General features: G+C 42.1%; 1 protein-coding gene across 1 annotated transcript in view; it reads left to right on the forward strand.

Moving 5' to 3' along the window:
• Nucleotides 1–19010, forward strand: part of KIF1C (kinesin family member 1C) — a gene marked incomplete in the record, with an annotated part of 1373479 nt that overhangs the window by 1153620 nt on the left and 200849 nt on the right. Inside the window, 1 exon segment of the mRNA XM_044077100.1 lies at nucleotides 3078–3172. Coding sequence (XP_043933035.1) covers nucleotides 3078–3172 — 95 coding nt within the window.

Raw genomic sequence — 19010 nt, forward strand, 5'->3', positions numbered from 1 at the left:
TACTCTGGCAGACGAACTAAGCAGAAACCTCCTGGATTCCCAATAGTGGCACCTGGATCCACAAGTCTTCAGCATGATAAAAAAGAAATGGGGATGCCCGGGCATAGATCTATTTGCCTCCCCTCACAACTACCAACTAAAGAGATTCTGCACAAGGATTTATCACAGACAAGCATGGAAAGTGGACGCCCTATCTTTCAGCTGGGAAAACCTATCAGTATATGCATTTCCCCCTCTGCCTCTCCTCCCCAAGGTACTCCTAAAGGTCTGACAGGAGAAGCCAAAGATTATACTGATTGCCCCAGACTGACCCTGCCAGTACTGGTATCCAATACTAAGGAGCTCGTCTCAATGCCCAGCTTGGACCTTACCTCAAATGCCTCATCTACTGTCCCAGCAAAACAGTCAGATCCTGCACAGCCAACTCAGAACTTTAAACCTGTCAGCATGGCGAATAATGTAGTCATACAAAACACACCTCTCAGTAAAGCTGTGATGGATGTCATTTTGGAAGCCAGAAGGCCTAGTACTAGAAAATCTTATGCTGGAAAATGGAAGAGATTCTGTGCTTGGAACCAGGCACAAGGAATTGATACAGCTGTGCCAAATATTCCTCAGATTTTGCAATACTTAATGGAGATGCTGGACAAAGGCCCATCTTTTTCATCCATTAAAATTCATGCCTCTGCCATTTCGGCTCATTACAATGTAGAGACACTAATCTTTTCTCATCCCTTACTAAAGCAGTACCTCAGAGGAGCCAAAAATTTAAGACCTCCAAGGAGATCACCAATGCCTGCATGGGACCTCAACTATGTCTTGGAAAACTCACCCTGCCTCCTTTCAAGCCAGCTGCTACTGCTGATACAAAGTTTTTATCTTGGAAAACAGCTCTGCTCCTAGCAATAACTTCTGCAAGATGAGTTTCAGAGCTACAGTCTCTCATGGCTGTGGAACCTTTTATCATTTTTTATCCAGACAGGGTCTCTCTGACGACGAACCCAACATTTATGCCTAAGGTGGTGTCCAGTGTGGCTCTCAACCAAACTATTCACCTGCCAACCTTCTATCCAAATCCACAGAACAAGGGGGAGAGAATTCTGCATTCTTTGGATGTACACAGACAGCTTAGATTCTACTTGGACAGAACCAAAGTTTTCAGAAAGACAGAGCAATTACTAGTGACATATGCTGCAGGATCACAAGGAAAGGCTATCTCAAAGCAGACTATTTCAAAGTGGATAGGCCACTGCATTCGTTTCTGCTTTGTACACCAGGGCCAGCCAGTACCTAAGGGCATTAGGCCACACTCAACCAGAGCTGCAGTCACTTCAGCAGCCTTTCTCAGGGGAGTACCTACCAAGGACATTTTAGAGGCTGCTACTTGGAGTTCAGTACACACCTTTACAAAGCACTATCATCTGCCATTCTACTCTAAATCCAGGGCAGGCTTTGCCACTGCAGTTTTGCAGGGCCTCATAGCCGCTCCTAATGCTGTTTAGCTCCAGCCTTCCAACCTTAGCTTTGGGACTCTACCCAAATGTAATGACTGCAACAGTGAAACACGAAGAACATAGTACAGTTGTGTACACTTACCATAAATGTAGATGTTCGAGTGTATTCACTGTTGCAGTCCAGGTTACCCACCCACCATCCCCCTTCTCTTCTGATGGAACCTATCTTTCCTTCTCTGATTTATACAACCTATGTGGTGTCTTTGCTTGTAGATGAAGGTTAATTTTATATTGGTGCATGTAATTATACATATATAAATTTTGGCTACCCTTTTGGGGGGCACCTGACATCTGGGGCAAGAAAAACTAAAGAAAATGGCGTTGGCTGCTTCTTTTATACCCCTGACGACCTGACTTCAGGGAAGGGGTGACAGCAGCTGACGCAGGACCCAAGACTTTGGAATTCAGGCCGGCTGAGGGCAACCTGCCAGCAGGATTGCCCAAATGTAATGACAGCAACAGTGAATAACTCGAACATCTACATATATGGTAAGTGTACACAACTGTACTTTTGATTTACAAGTGACATACAATTCTTTACAAAATTAGAGCTAGCTGTGATGGCATATGTTACACATCCACTGCCCTACTTCTCTTGGCATAGCTGGAAATACCTCACATCGTCACACCCTGCTTTTCATCCTCTCCCATTTTCTGTATGTTCTGCCTTTCCTCTGTAACTTAACACACTGGATAATGAATGTTCCTAAACTCACGGTTTCTTTATTCTTAAGTCTGTTTACTTATGTGTTTCCTTTTATTAATACTTTAAATGGTGTAGTCCTGGCATGCAGTACTGTTTAATTATGTATATATTTGCTTCTTTATTAATCTTTAAGTTACTGAGTACACTGCAGTTGTTTTTTTGTTGACTTTATGTACGATATTTCTTGAGTCATTTCTGAAAGCCAGTACATGTAAAGGAAACAATCTAAAGTAGGGAACATTTTATTATTGGATTTGATGAAAAAAAAATCAACTGTTTTGGTACAGTCATTAGCAGGTCTGACATATATTTTGCCTGTCTACATTATGTTAATGTTTTATGCAGTTTTTGATATATATATATATATATATATATATATATGTGTGTGTATGTGTGTCAGTGTATGTACATACACACACACACACACACACACATATATATATATCTGCACAACACACTACATACCACACAGCCAAAATTTTTGATATTGCTTTTATTATATACTGCTGTTTGTCATTTACCATGTAACATCAATGATTGTTGATCCAGTTATGTTCATTTGTGTCTAATTGTACTGTATACCCCACTGTACTTTTTGTTGCTATACATTTATACGGTCTTCTCGGGATAATAAACAGAAAAGTAATGTATGCAGTGAAAAGCAAATATCAGTTAACCAAGAAAAGGAATATATCCTCTCAAAGTTTATTTTTTCATAAAATTCGTTTGCCACTTTTGCTGACAGTTGCATTTTCTTACATTTCTGGGTGCTGCTTGGAAAACTGTACATTTGTGTACTGTGATTATTTTATTTTTTGTTGATGTGTATATAATCTCTACATTTTTATCTTATTCAGAGTTGGCCAGGTAGATGTAGACATCAAACTCACGGGACAGTTTATCAAAGAAAAACATTGTTCCTTTTGCAGCAGAACTAATGAAAATGGAGAAGGTAGGTCTGAATCCCATTTGTTGTGAACCTTTCTGTTATCTAGTAGGCTATGGGGCACAGCTGTATTGTTTACCTTGTTTTTTAGTCACTCATTGTGTACTGTTAGTAAGTTAAGCTGTAGTTGCACCAAACTCCTTATTGGTTCATGTTTATAGCTGTATAATAGGATAGCTGCTTTTGTGGTCCATTTTAAGCCTAGCTAATTTCCAAAATCCAGTTGTTGCATGTGTCCAGACAGAAACATGCCAAACGAGGCATTATATTCAATGATTGGCCTCAGTGAGGGTCCTTAAAGGGGGGGGCATTGACATCCCCAGATCTAGACACAGTCACTTTATTTATAAGCTGTGCAATGTAGAGGAACTTTATCACAATAGATACGAGCTGGTCATAAATTGGGTTACTGTCCACAATTTCCCAAATACAAAACAGTTGGGTCAACTCTTAGGTGAGTAGTAAATTCTTCCTAATGAAATGTAGCATTATGTAAAAGGATGCAAGCAGGCAGGCAGTTTGATAGGAGTTTGGTATAATAGGAGTGATTGGTTATTTGACTATCTGCATTTTTAAAGAAACTGTGTCATGAAGTACTCTGTTTTTATCATAAGACACTACTGATTGGTCCATTCTACTTCGCACACAGCAGCAGTGCTACTGTAGGTTTGTTTGTGTCTTTTGGCTTTTCCCGGTTAGGGGTCGCCACAGCAGAACTCCGGTCTGCTAATGATTGGCAGTTGATTTTTACGTACCGGCTTGCCAGGCCTAACGCACAACCATCAACGAAGGTATGCCCATTCACACATATCTCCAAGCAGAAGACGCTCTAGCTGAGAATCGAACCGGACAGCGTCTTACTCTGAGGCGACAATGCTACCGCAGCACCACCACCACGGGTATCAGTGCTACTGTGTAGGTAAGCTCACAAAATGTTGGAGCACATTGAAGCTATAAATAAGTAAGAGTAGTGACAAGTGGGACAGGGGCGGGTAGAAGTTTCTTTATACATTTAAATTTAAGTGTTTCAGGGAAAAAGAATGATTCATTAAGTGTGTACCTCCTGCAGTTGTGTTGTAGTGGAAGCATCAAATGCTGCCTGCCAGAAACAAGGCAGTTTGATGCATTTGTGTTGAGCTGTGCAAAAGATTTGTCCATGTTTATATGGTTTGTGCTGTCAAGAACGCCCTTTTTCAAGGTGTTACATCAACAATGACCATCATATAGAGCCAGTGTTTACACTTCTTGGTGGCTAGTTATCATATATGGCGTAACATAATTAAAAGTACCATTTTACGTTCAGTAGCTGCAAACTTTTTTGTGTGATATTAACTGATAGCACAAAATTCAACATTCATTGCACATCTTTTGAATTTCTCTTTTATTTAACACTGCAGGAGTATAGTTAGTAATAGTAGCAGTTTATTTAGGTAATTGTAGTTGGTCATTCATAACATTATGTTGTATGTTTCCTTCATACCATAAGATTTTGTGTATTCAGATTACCATTCTGCAAAGGTACTACCCAGTGTTAGGCTCAGAGTGCTGCATTTGACAAGCGACAACTGTAAATTATTAAAATGAAAAAATGCTTGTAGTTAGCAAGCCTGTTAAAATGTAAATTTTAACTTTGAAATATACATTAGTCCTTTGTTTATAACCAGTCACCCAGACTGCCGAAGAAGAGAGACAGCTGCAGAATAACGGCACTTCAAAATTCTTTCTTAGAAAACTTTTAATAACAAGATAAGCGCTTTCACAATAAAAATTGCTTCATCAGATCACATATGGTCAAAAATGCAGTTAATACATATATTGTAGTCAGCCAACAGCTACAAATGCATCTCCAGTTGCTGCAACTAAATAATTATCATTGAGTTTTAAAGCAATATCCTGTCTTCTTAAGAAACAACTAAAACACACATAAATAACCTGAGTCGCAAAAAAAAAAAAAATGCATAAAAAATGTATCATATTAAAATACATTCATGCAAACACGTTTACTAAAATACTAATCACACACATTTGTATACATAAATGTAAATACAAATACACAAATGTATAAGAACATATATACGCATAGTACACACACAATGTACAGATATTACATACACATTGCGACTTCCATATGGGCAATAATAAAATCAAAAACCTAACGTACAGATGCACATGCAAATGCATACATGTTTTATACAAACTAGATGATAAATCAATTATTTCTTCTTCAATCTACGTGCCTTTAGGACTGGTTTAACCAAAACATGATAATTCAGTCCTGGTCCTTGATGTGCTCTTAGCTTAAAAATCCAATACAACTCTTTCTGCTGTGATTTTTTTTATTATGTCCCCTTGCCTAACATCCTCATAGATGGCATCCAGGACCATAAATTTAAAGTCATGCCCATCACCTTCCATATTCATGTGCTTAGCTGTGGCACTATAGTTTAAATCCTTCTTTGCACTATACATATGGTCCCTTACACGCTCCTGCAAGTGTCTATTCATTTTACATAAAACAAATTACATAACATGCAACAGGCCAAATAAACAAAATTGTTTGTATTGCAATCAGCATACACTTTAGTTGTATATCTAACTCCAGTGGAAGCATGTGTGGAGGCATTTGTCTCTTTTATATAGCTACAAAAGGTTCATCTTCTGTATCTAACTGTGCCTGTTGTTTGATTCAGTGCATCTTGAGCGACCTCATTTCTAGGGTAACATAATCTGTACTTAAGAGATCATTTGTTCTTATACCCATACTTGGGTCTAAAACCCACTAGCATTGCTATTTTCAGGTCTGCCTGTAGCACATGCCAATATTTATTAAAAATATTTTTTAACTGTTGGTCATCACTAGAATATGTTAAAGTAAAAATGACATCTTTAGGCTTACCCCTGTCAACTGTTTCCCATGGTAATGGAAGTGCCAAGTATGGCCTCCCCTGTTTATCTCTACTTTCTCTAACCATACCTTGCACAGTTTATCATTAACCTTATACCCTCTCATTAAGAACTCATTTTTCACTTGTTCCAACCCATTTTCAAAATCATCATTCCTCGCAGTCCGTCTACTAGTTCTTATGGTTTGTCGCTTAACTCATCAACCCCGACTGCTGTGTCATGGCGCCTTTGTGCTTAAATCAGAGCTTATGAGACTGTAGGAAATGCATGATGTTAACACCCGAGTACCTTCCACAAGTGCAATCCTATTTTAGCTCCACTGTTGAAAGATAAGTTGAAAAAGTAACTGGACTTTGTTCATAGGTAGGTACTAGGCTATCGGCCCTAGGGGCCTATACAAGCCCAGCCAAAAAGGTACCCTGGCTTTTGCTACCCAAGAAAATTATTTTCCTGTGCCACTGTCGAGCAGAGCCACAGAAGTGATCCCTGGGGTGCATTTCCTATTTCCCATCCAGTCATCAAGATTTTTCTTGAAGAGTGCTAATGAGGAGCTTTGTATGATATAGATAGGTAGTTTATTCCAGAGTATGGGAAGTCTCTGGGACAGGAATCTATCCCTCCAGCATGTTCTGTTTATTGTGGTGAGAAGGTTTAGGTCCCTAGACCGTGTAGCTCGGAGGGATTGAGATTTCTTTAAGTGGAGGATGTCCAACAGCTCTGGGTTTGACATAGCTTTGTATGTTAGGCAGAGATCACCTCTGAGTAGGCGATATGCAACGGAGTAAAGCTGGAGTTTTTTGAGACGGTCTGTGTAGGGCATCTGTTTGAGGCCGGTAATCCTCTTTGTGAGGTATTTCTGTGGCCTTTCCAGTTGTAGATGTCTTGTGAGGTACATGTTAAAAGGGGCGTTGTACTCTATAATGGGTCTAATGAGTGATGAGTAGAGGGGAACAATGACCTCTTTTTTCTGGATGAGAAACCTTTTGTGATGAGGTGTCCCATGTAGAAGGATTTCTTGACTACTGTGGCGATGTGATTATCAAAGGAGAGACTACTCTTCACCTATGTCCCAGGGTCTCTTATCACACTTTCGGTGTTAAGTGTACTACCGCCTATGTTGTAGTTCATGGGTATAGAGTTTTTACCAAAGGGGATGACAATGCACTTTTTGTAATTGAGCTTGAGGCCATGGCTTTGACACCAGGCATCTGTCTCAGTGAGGCCCTTTTGTAGGATGTCCACATCGTTAGGAGTTTCGATTATGGCTCCTAGCTTGCAGTCATCTGCAAACTTCGTTAGCCAAAGACCTTCTGTATTAGCCTGTACTTCAGAGAAGTAAATGCTAAACAGGAGAGGACCCAGGACTGAACCCTGCGGTACTCCACTTGTCACTGGTCTGAAGTCGAATTTGTAGTGTGCTACTTTCTCAGTGTGGGTTCTGTCAGTGAACTAGTTGGCAACCCATCTTGTGACACAGGGATTTATACCTAGTTTAGTGGGTTTATCTATAACTCCAGAGTGGGGGATGGTGTTGAAAGCCTTGGCAAGATCTAGATAGGCTGTGTGAACCACCTTACCATTGTCTATGACTTTGGTGACTGCTTCACAGAAGTCTATCAGGTTTAGGAGACATGATCTGCCTTTTACAAACCCGAACTGGGTGGGGTCTAGAGTTTGGAGATTACCAATGTCTTTGTTTATAAGTTCCATGATTATATGTTCCATGGCCTTGCAGACCAGGCTCGTCAGGCTAATGGAGCAGTAGTTCCCGGGTTCCGTAGTGGCTCCCCCCTTGTGGAGTGGGATAACCGTCGCTGTGCGCCATTCAGCAGGCACAAAGCCTAAGGTGAGGCTATGATTGAACATGGTACTTAGGTGGGGTGCCAGTTCGTTCTGTAGTTCATGTAGAACGCAGCCTGGGATGTTGTCTGGTCCCATGGATGCTGTGTTCTTGGCTTTGGAGAGTGTGTTTTTTTCCTGTGCAGCCGTGATTACAGGAACTTTGCATTCTTCCGGTATAGAGATGGGCCCTTTAGAGGGTGAGAGGGGGGTAAAGTTAGCACTGAACCTATCTGCCAGGATGTTGGCAATATCAGGTCTGTATATTTAGTGCCATTGTTCTGTAACTCAGAGCAGATCTGAATGTTGCCATTGAGATTCTTGAGATAGCTATAGAATGCTTTGTGGTTGTCTTTAGAATCAGTGGTGATTTTATTTTCGTAACTAGCTAGATTTCAACGTGGAGTTAGGTGATGGTCATATTGAAATTTTCTGAGAAAATTGGCTTACCGTGCACTATTTTCTTCTCATTACAGCAAGCCGATTCTGTATGCATTTCATGAAACAGGTGGTGGCAGCCAATGGGATTCTTGCAGTCCATGCCAACCCTGCATAACACCTCCACCTCTAGCCCTAAGTTTCCCTTGTACTGTCCAAATAGAGGGTCCAGCAGTAGCTGTACCCTGTTTATTTTCTGCACTGATCAGTTCGTGAGACAAGGACGTTTCGGAAGAAGCTGAACGTCAAACTGCTGCAACAGAGATTTTTTTTGGGGGGGATATCTTGGTTCACCAAAAGACCATTTTTGTATGCTGAGGTCAAGCATAAGGAGGCTCCAGAACCACAAGTAATAGATTGTGTCTACCGGTTATGTATTGCTGTATGCCACGCATTGTCTTACAGAGTCCTGGTAATGTTGTGATGCCTATCAGGACCAGAGATATGCATGCAATTCACAAAAACCTGCTACGCTGTCATGAATTTTATTTTTCTTCTGTTTTGCAGAACTGATCTATAGACTTTGCAAACAAAGCTGGGTCATGCACTTTCTCGGTTATCTTTGTTAAACCCATGCTGTGGTAGTCCAGTTTCCAGTCAGTGTGAGCAATATCTCCCAACTGTCCAGATTTTTGCAGAATGTGTTTTTCTGGCAATTCATTAAGACTTAAGTCACAAATAATGCTGTTTGAATTTCAGAAAATGCATGTTAACACAAATCTAGCATTAAGAGCAATATTTAAAATTTTCCGTGATCCAAGTTGCCTAATCGAGTCCCGTCACTTGCTGCACCGTCATTTCTGGGAACTGTCACTATTCTGAAAAACTCAAACAAGTATACATGCTTACTACTGATAGATTTGAGGATTTCTTTTACACTTGTTATCCTGAGGTCTGAGTCCTGAGTTCTTGCACTCCTGAGGTAAATAATTAAATGAATGTGTAACATCTGTGAAGTAACGCTTAGCTGCCCACGGGTGCAGGTAGTTTTTTAACAAATTAAATCATGTATGAAGCTGTTCCTTTGTGGCTAAAGTGCAGTTTAACTTTTTAAAATCTTCTTTGAAAATGCTGTACCTCTCTGATGTTCACTGAAAGTAAGAGAGTCATTTGTTGTTCGCTTTTAAATTCACACAGCCAGCTTTGACAGTCTGCTGTTGACTCCTCCTACATGTCTCCATAATATGTGAAAGCGTAAAAGCGTAAAAGAATGCTAATTCCTGGCAAAATCATGTTTGACTCAGGCAAACTAACCCTACAGTGTGTTTACTCCTCTCTCAGTAAGTGATTTAAATATGTTATCAGTTACATAAGTACAATTGATAGCAACTTAATGATTCTTGACTTTGTGCTCTGATGTTTCCATCCTCAGCTTACTTTCTGGTTTTGGTATTCCATAAGATGATTATAACTGATTATTAGTGTAACCTGTTTTGTTGGTATCTTCAGAAATGAGCACAATTATTCGTATTCCTGTCATTATATTTAAATACATCCATCCTTTTGACATGGGTAGCAGGAGACCCTGCACACTTGATATTTAAAGTTGTGTTGTTCTGTGGATTTATTGTTTTTTAGTTTTTATATATGTGCCATGCTTTTCTGTTAATATCCTCAATTTCTGTGTTGTGCCTTTTTTTTTTACCGTAGATACATGTTTACATTGATTGATTGCTGTATGTTATACTAAGGTTCGTAGCATCCACACCTATGCATTTTTTGATATTAATGGACTAGACACAAGCATGTACACTGTTGAGACGTTAGTGTGTGGCTAAGTTAACATTTTAAATGTGGTATACTTTTCTTTTCTTTGCTGCTTTCAGTGTTTGTGTTTATGTCACAGACAAGCGCATCTGGAGAGCATTATGTCCTTGCCTGTGTAATGTCTCTCTCCTAATAGTGACACATCTTTATCTCTAATTTCATAATTAGTTAACTAACTACATTCATAATGCAAACATGTATGTATATCTTTGATACCTACTGTGAAAGGAGTGCTTGCTAATACCTGGCTTGAGTTTATTGCTGTTGTACCTGTTGCTGCCGTGTGCTCTGTGCTATACTGCTGCATCTGGGCAGCTGCCAGTTGTTATGGCACTGATGTATATGTAAGATGTTCGATCATTTTACATCAGACCTAGGTTTGCAACTGTGTTCACCTTATAGATATGTTCTGCTGCCTGCTTTGTTATACCAGCTGGCTGTTTGACCATTCTCGATTCCACTGAACTCTGGCCATGCATCCATCGGTGTACCATTGGACTGCCAATGACTGCCAAGCTTATAGACTGGTGCTTGAACAACTGTGTAATGCACCTGGTACATCTCGGTACATTTGTACTGTAAGCCTGCATGTGGACGTTTGGTGGGGGGTGCAACAGTGCCTGCACTTAATCTTTACTGGTTTGATCTTGGACAATTTTGTACTGTATGCAGTACATCTCAGTACACATACTCTTGTATGTCTGGGTTTACTTATGAGAATACACCCATGTTTGTAGTATATACTGCAGACTTTTGAGCATGACAAATTAGGGGAAATAATGCCATAAATATAATGAGAGGCTGTGCCTAGGGATGAGCGTGAGTAAGGAACTTAAGTGCAGTCTCACAGGACATCTTTTGGTTGGATGTTTGTTTCAAACGTTTGTTTGTCAGTTGTGGAATTTAGATGAGAGGAAGGGGTCAGTAATATAAATGTGTTATAGTATACTGATTTACACTGGTATTTTCTTAACAGATGGTAATGACTCAGTCTTGCATTACACCTGCACCAAGAATGTAAATAATTGTTGAACATAACCTGTTGAGTAGACATTGTCACCTTTGTCTGAGCATGCAGAACCTTGCAGTAATGAAATGCAACTCATTATCACATAATTAATTAATTTTCTTTCTATCATTGGTTCTGTTGTAAGATACAGATGAAGGTATCCATTGTGGCTATATGGTTCATATTTTTGTGAATTACTGCAAATGAATATCGTATCACACAATAGTTTCCTGTATCATACACTCACTATATAGTGTTCTGCAGTGTTGCTTTTCTGCTGTCTCTGTGCAGGTAAATAACATCAGATTGTTCGATACTGCTGTGTTTTTCGGCTGTGATTCAAAGTACTCATATGTACAGAGCTAATTTTCATATCTTGTACAAGTTTGTTAGGGAACTTGTCAAAATGCTGAGTAAAACCTCATTTTAAAAGGATAATGGAACTATCTGCATGCTGTAGAAATATATCAGTTTGTTTAGGACTTAGGTTATGAAATTTGTGATAGTTTTTCCATATTTTGAAAACTAACTATGCTAGGGAACATCTCAACATGCTAAGTGATACCTCATCTAGAAAAAGTATTAGTACTTATAAGATGGTAAAATAACTATCAGTATGCTCTAGAAATGTACAGATATCACCGTTTGTTTAGGAAATAGGCTATGAAAATTATGATATTTTTCATATTTTATTAAATAACTTTGCTAGGGAAGATGTCAGCATGCTAAGTAAGACCTCAGTTTGAAGACAGTAGTCCTTACAACATGGTAAAAGAACTGTGTCTGTATGCTGTACATATGTTATGATGTCACAGTTTTTTTTAGGACTAAGGTTATGAACATTTTTTTTTTCGTATTTTATAAAATGACTTTGCTAAGTAAAGATGTCAATGTGCTTAGTAATATCTCATTTTAAAGACGATATTACTATTTACAACATGGTTAAAGAACTCTGCCCGTGTGCTGTACACATGTACATATATCACAGTTTGTTTAGGGTATAGGTTATGGAAATTATGATTGTGAAGTTGTCCTACCTTGGCTTCTTTCTTACTGATGGGTTCAGAGATGATCCTCTGCTCTGACTTGGCCAAATGCAAAAACTCGAGGTCTTCAACCAGCTTGTGGCCTACTCCCTGTCCCATGATGCACTGGTGCTTCCCCCCAGATCCCGTTTGCCGCTGCAACAGATCAGGTGATTCACCAGCTCTGGCCAGGGAATATTTGAATTATTTTTTCATATTTACCTTTGAACTTTTTATTTTTAGCTATACATATATTCCTTAGGATAGTATAGACTTAGATAACCTGTTGTTGCACTTCGCGTTGTTGCTAGTGCTCATTTTCTTCTGCTTTTTTGTGGCCATTTGTAGGCCATGTTAATCTCCCTTTTCCCTTAATAGTTATAATTAGTGCTTTAAATTAGTGTGCAGTGTGTTTTTATATATATATATATATATATATATATATATAAAATGTGTGAACATTTATATAAGTAGTTTAGATAGTGTATGTGTTACAATTTTTTATATCCCCCCTTTTTTTTTTTTTTTTTCAGATAGCCTGTTTAAGTTAGAAGGCTACTCCTTTTGGTTTAAGCTCGTTTCAATTAAAGAGCTTTTTTCTTGTGTTTGGGTGTGAAAAACATTGTTTTTTTCTTCAAGATGTCTCAAGACAAAGACAGGGAGGCTAAACAGTCCAAGCCTTCAGGGTTTAAGAAATTCCCTAAATGTGGACAGAAGATGTCCATTACTGATAGGCACATGGATTGTGTATATTGTTTAGGTGCATTACATCTACAGGAGACATGTTCCATCTGCCACTCCTTTAGTTCCCAGGTCTTACAAGAAAGAAAGAACAAGGTCATTGTTAGGGGTTTAAGTCTTCCTTTCAAGAGTCACTAGATCAAGGTCAACCTGGTCAATCAAAATCTTCAAAGAGATCTTCGACTAATGGATCCTTGGAGCTGGAAAGATCGCCCTCATCTAGTATGTCGAAATCATACAAGCCTTCAACCTCAGTGCCACTGACCTCACAGCCGATGGTTGTCTCAATGAGGAGCCAGTCCCCAGTACTGGAACCAGTTATTCCCATTTTAAATTCTCCAATTCTGCAATCAATAGCTTCTTTGGCCCCATCATCTCGGTCCTCAAGAAGCTTATCTGACATGGACGTGGATCGTGTGGTGCAGAAGCTGCTGCAGACACCGGCATTAGCTAAACCTTTGGTGGGACTGACCCTTCGGGCTTCAGAACCGACCAACCTCCCCCCCCACATCTGTTCCTCCTCCGATCCGACTCGATGTTTCAGAGCCGGAATGCTCGGAATTGATGATAGTGGAGCCTTTGTGCCGTGACCTGCTCCAGGACTTTTGGTTCTGACTTCTCAGAGTACCTCTTGTGCTGACCGAGGAGTCTAGGGGCTGACACTTGCCGGTCGGGTTCAGGGAGAATAGTCAAATCGATTTTACAGGCCCGACATTGCATCTTGGGGCTTCGGCGCAGGTGAGTTCGGTGATTACCTTTGGTTCAGAGCCCACAGTCTTGGTGCTGAGGGACTCCACTGTTTCTTCGGATCCAGGAGTTACTTTGCATCGGGGCTGTGGGGAGTAGACCACAAGCTGGTTGAAGACCTTGAGCGTTTGCATTTGGCCGAGTCAGAACAGAGGATCGGCTCCGAACCCATCAGTAAGAATGAAGGGGAGATTAACAACTCATGTGGAATGTTATGGTGAGTACATAACTTCTTTTTTCTTTCATATTTTGGTAAATAACTTAGTGAAGGAGCATGTCAACGTGCTAAGTAAAGCCTCATCTTGAAGACAGTATTACTATTTACAACACGGTAAAAGAACTGTGCCGTACACATACATGTATCATAGTTTGTTTAGGGTGTAGGTTATGGAAATTATGATTTCTTTCATATTTTGGTAAGTAATTTTGCGAGGGCGCATGTCGATGTGCTAAGTAATACCTCATTTTGACGACAGTATTACTCCTTACAACATGGCAAAAGAACGGTGTATGTATGCTGTACGCATGTACTGATATCGCAGTTTGTTTAGGACTTGGGTTACGGAAATTATGATTTTTTTCATATTTTGGTAAATAACTTTGCGAGGGAGCATGCCAATGTGCTAAGTAATACCTCATTTTGAAGACAGCATTAATAGTTACAACATGGTAAAGGAACTGTAGCTGTATGCTGTACACATGTACAGAGATCAAAGTTTGTTTAGGACTTATTATATGGAAATTATGATTGTTTTACATATTTTGCTAAATAACTTTGCAAGGGAGCATGTCAATGTCCCAAGTAATACCTCATTTTGAAGACAGTATTACACCTTACAACATGGTAAAGGAACTGTGTCTATATGCTCTACACATGCACAGGTACCACAGTTTGTTTAATCTTGTAGGATTATGAAAATTATAAATTTGCAGTATTTCTCATTATTATGCCCATATCTTTGCAAGGGAGCATGGTGACGACACAAGTGAGGCATTGTTTTGAAGCTGACTGAGCCACACAACTTGTACATTGATATGTAGTATGTCTGTTACAGGTGATTAGAGATTATGCTTTGTTTATTTATCAATTATAAGAAGTATATTATTCATATTTCTGTGAATATCCCCGTAACGGAGCATCACACAGTAATGGTTAAGGTATTGTAAAGCTAACATTCATACAGACAAACTAATTACAGCTTGTATTGGGTCTACATGGTACATTCAACAAGATATTGTGATTTGTTGTACCAAAAAAGTAAAAAATATGCACAATATTAGCATTCCTTGGCAAATATTTAATAATGACTTAGATGTTAAGTTGTCAATCTCGCCTTCATTCTTGCTGGATGGGTTCGGAGCCGAATCTCGGCTCCGACTCGGCACTTGCTAAGCTCGAGAGTCACTTTTACCAGCTCGAGGCAGCCCCATATCCCATGATGCAAGGCGGTAATTACCCAGATCTCGTTTGCCGCTTCGCTAATGAGGTCATCCTTTTTACCAGCTCCTGGTAAGTGATTTTCATTACTCTTTTTGAGAGAAAATAGATATCCCAATACCCTAAAATTTACTCTTTATAGCTTTTTAGTTTACCTTATTCACTTAGCTCCATTCCCGTTATTTTTCCGTCCCCTTATCCATATTTTCTGTGTTTCAGGCCTTAGGCCTTACCCTCCCTCACAGTTCCTGTCAGGATTTCTTTAGGTGTGTGGGTGTTGTTGTTTCACTGTACTTAGTTTTATTAGTTGGTGTTAATTTTTGGTCTGATTGGTGTGTGTGTGTGTGTGTGTGTGTGTGTGTGTATTAGGACTCAGACATGTCCAAAGACACTAGGGTCTCAGGTTTCAAGAAGTGTGACTCGTGCTGTCAGAAGATGTCTCTGACAGACGGTCACACTTCTTGTATTTATTGCCTGGGACCCCTACACCTGCAGGACTCCTGTGCTATTTGTCATTCTTTCAGCCAGAGAGTCCTGCAGGAACGTAGAAATAAGTTGATCCTCAGGGGTCTTCTTAAGCCTGAGTGCTCCCCGGCTAAAGTTGGCTCCGGGAAGCCCTCTAAGCCATTCAAGACCCAGACTTCGGTGTCCAAGTCTGTGGTCTTGGTTCCGACTCCGCCAGAGTCGACATCGGCTCCGTCCAGAGCCGATCCTTCCTTCTTGGAAGTTTCAGTACCGGCGCCGATACCCTGGCTTCGGCACCTGTGTCGGCTCCAGCCGGAGCCGACACCCTAGTTTCGAAGCATGTCTCTGTCTCCGCTCGGAGACGACAAGCTGTCGGCTCCAACTGGAGCCGAAGGTTCGTCGGCTCCGATGGCTCCGTCGAAAAAGAGGTCTAGATCTCCTTCATTGGAGTCTATTCACTCGGCTCCAGCCTCCCCCTTACTTTCGGAACGGAGCCATCGGAGCCGATCATCAAGGTCTTCCAGGCTCTCAGACCATGACTTGGAGAGAGTGGTGAGTAGGCTATTAAAATCACAGGCACTGGCCCAGATGCTCCATAGCCCGTCTCAGCAGACGACCGCTATTCCACACCCGCCTGAAATTCCTCCTTCGACTCTCCTACAGAGCTCGGAGCCGGAGATTATTGGTACCGTGACTGTTGGTGCTTCGGAGCCGATACCACACCTTTCGGCTCCGTCGTCCTCGACTCCTATCTCCTCCTTGAGACCGTCCTTGGAGGGATCCGTTCGTCGGGCTTCCCTGGTTGGTTCCGAGGGGGCGAGTGGCATCGGACCCTTGTCCGACCCCGTTCTCCCTCTCGGAGCTTCGGCCTTGGTGAGCTTGGCGCCGACATCTGCTTCGGAGCCTTCCCTTTCAGTGGGGCCGGGGATCCCTGTTTCTTCGGAGCGGGGTCTCTCGGCCCTCCCTGGGAGGGGAGCCTTCGAGGTGATGAGGAGTGTGCTAGCCCCCGAACTTAGTCAGCAGTCGGTTCCTTTAGCTCCTCCCTCTATGGTGCCTGTAGATGTCTCTTCCCACTCTCTTGCTCCCAGACCCAGAGATCCATCACCCCATGTTTCCCCATTGGGAAGAACTTCCTCTTCCGAGGTTTCTCCTGATCCTTCAGGAGAACCCCCCGCATAAGAGGACCTGCAAGAGGAAGCACTTAGACTCCCCTGAGTCTACGACATCAGATACCGATTTGGATGAGTCGGAGGGGTCCCCAAGATCCCCCTCTGAGGATGTCTCCTTTTCAGACATCCTTGAACTCCTCAAACAGAGGGGGAACTGGCCCTCCATTAATCCCTCCGAGGATGAATCGGTATACCTGGAGGCTTTTGGATCTCGACCCTCCACCTCCTGGGTATCTCTGCCTTTCGACCCCCTCATGGAGGTCATAGCTCGAAAGGCGTGGGCATCTCCTGATTCGGTGGAACCAGTCCCCAGGAGGCCTTCAAAATTTATCACGGCCCCCACTGAAAAACAGTTTCTCACTAAGGGTGACCCGGTTGATGCCATGGTGGTGGCGGCCGCCACCAAAAAGGAACTTGCAGATCCTTCCATACCAGTCCATCCTCCTAACAAGGAATCTAGGACCATGGACAGGTATGGCAAGCGGATGTTTTCCTCAGCGACCTTTGCTGTGCGTTCGCTGAATTATTTATGTCACTTCACCCGACTTCAAAGAGACATCCTCAAAGAATTGGGTGAAGTAGTACAGCATCCATCAGTGGCAGGGGCTCAAGAAAAGATTGCCTCTCAGCTGAGAATCCTGAATTCCATAACCAACTCCTCCATGTGGCTCATTTCTTATGCAGCCGATGGGGCGAGTAGAGCTGCAGGCACAGGAGTGGCTCTCAGATGTCATTCCTGGATGCGGCTTTGTAATTTTGCAGACCCTTTTAAGGCGTCCTTCACGAACTCTCCCTTTGATGGGACAACATTGTTTGGCCCTCAGGTAAAGGACACTTTGACCAGGTGCGAGCAAGACGGCAAGACTCTTTCTGCCGTAGGAGTCCGTTTCTCCACCCCTTCTAGACCTTACCCCAAAGGTCAGAAGGGAGGGAAAATGTGGTTCCGAAAATCTCAGGGAGTCACACCTGACGCACGTGGTCAGTTTACCCCCAGAGGCAGAGAGGGTAATAACAGATGCCACCCTAGGGGCAGAGGGGGTCCGCAGAACCAAGGCAGAAGGGACCCTCTCTCTGACAAGCCTTTCCAACATCCCTGAGGTGTTGCCCGACTGCCCACCCTTGGGAGCAGTCGGGGGAAGATTATCACTGTACCCAGAAGCCTGGCTTTCCCTCTCTCAAGACAAATGGGTACAGTCGATCATATCCGAGGGTTACAAAATACCTTTCGAGAAAAGCCCCTTCCCTCAAAAAGGATCCCTTCCAGACGTTCCACCCAGTCTAAGGGAAATTGCAATGCTAGAGGTTTCAAAGCTTCTAGAGAAAAGGGCCATCCAGCCTGTTCCAACAGATCATTTAGAATCCGGAATCTACTCAAGGTTCTTTTTGGTCCCCAAAAAGAAAGGAGATTGGAGACCAATATTAGACCTCAGCAGGCTAAACAAGTCTGTCAAAAAGGCAAGATTTCGGATGGTCACACTTCAATCGATTTTGCCCTTTCTGGGTGAAAACAACTGGATGTGCTCCATAGACCTTCAAGATGCGTACTATCACATAAAAATCCACAGACGCTCCAGAAGATTTCTCCGCTTTCGGCTGGGGACCAGTCATTTTCAATTCAGAGCCCTGCCCTTTGGTCTCACTACAGCCCCCAGAGTGTTCACCAAATGCATGGCAGCGGTCACGGCTCACCGGAGACGTCAAGGATTCCAGGTGTTTCCGTATCTCGACGACTGGCTCCTCTCAGCCACCACCAGGCATCAACTTCTCCAAGCCAGAGATTACACTCTACGTCTCTGCGGTCAGTTAGGAATTTCGGTCAACTTCGAAAAGTCTTCCTTATCGCCCTGCCAATCTATTACCTTTTTAGGCGCAGAACTAGACACTACTCAGATGTCAGCAAACCTAACAAGTCAAAGAATCCTAGATATCCAAAACCATGTTCGGATCATCCTATCCAGCAAAAAGGTACAAGCCAGGTTGGTTCTGAAAGTGTTGGGCCTCATGGCAGCTGCCATCGCACTTCTTCCTCTGGCCCGCTTTTACATGCGTCTCCTGCAATGGATGTTGTTTACCCAATGGTCCTTCCAACAGCTTCCCATGCGTCACAAGATCCTGGTGACACAGACCTGCAAGAGCCATCTATCCTGGTGGATTTCTTCTCCTCTAGTCCATCAGGGCAGACCATTGGTCCCCCCGGCCCCGGTAGTCATGGTCACTTCGGATGCCTCCCTGATCGGGTGGGGGGGCATTATCAGGGAAGGATGGTTCATGGCACGTGGCAACCGTTCGAATACCACCTGCA

The sequence above is a fragment of the Protopterus annectens genome, chromosome 7.part0 (genome assembly GCF_019279795.1).
Source record: "Protopterus annectens isolate FY-2018-M chromosome 7.part0, PAN1.0, whole genome shotgun sequence".
Lineage (NCBI taxonomy): Eukaryota > Metazoa > Chordata > Ceratodontiformes > Protopteridae > Protopterus > Protopterus annectens.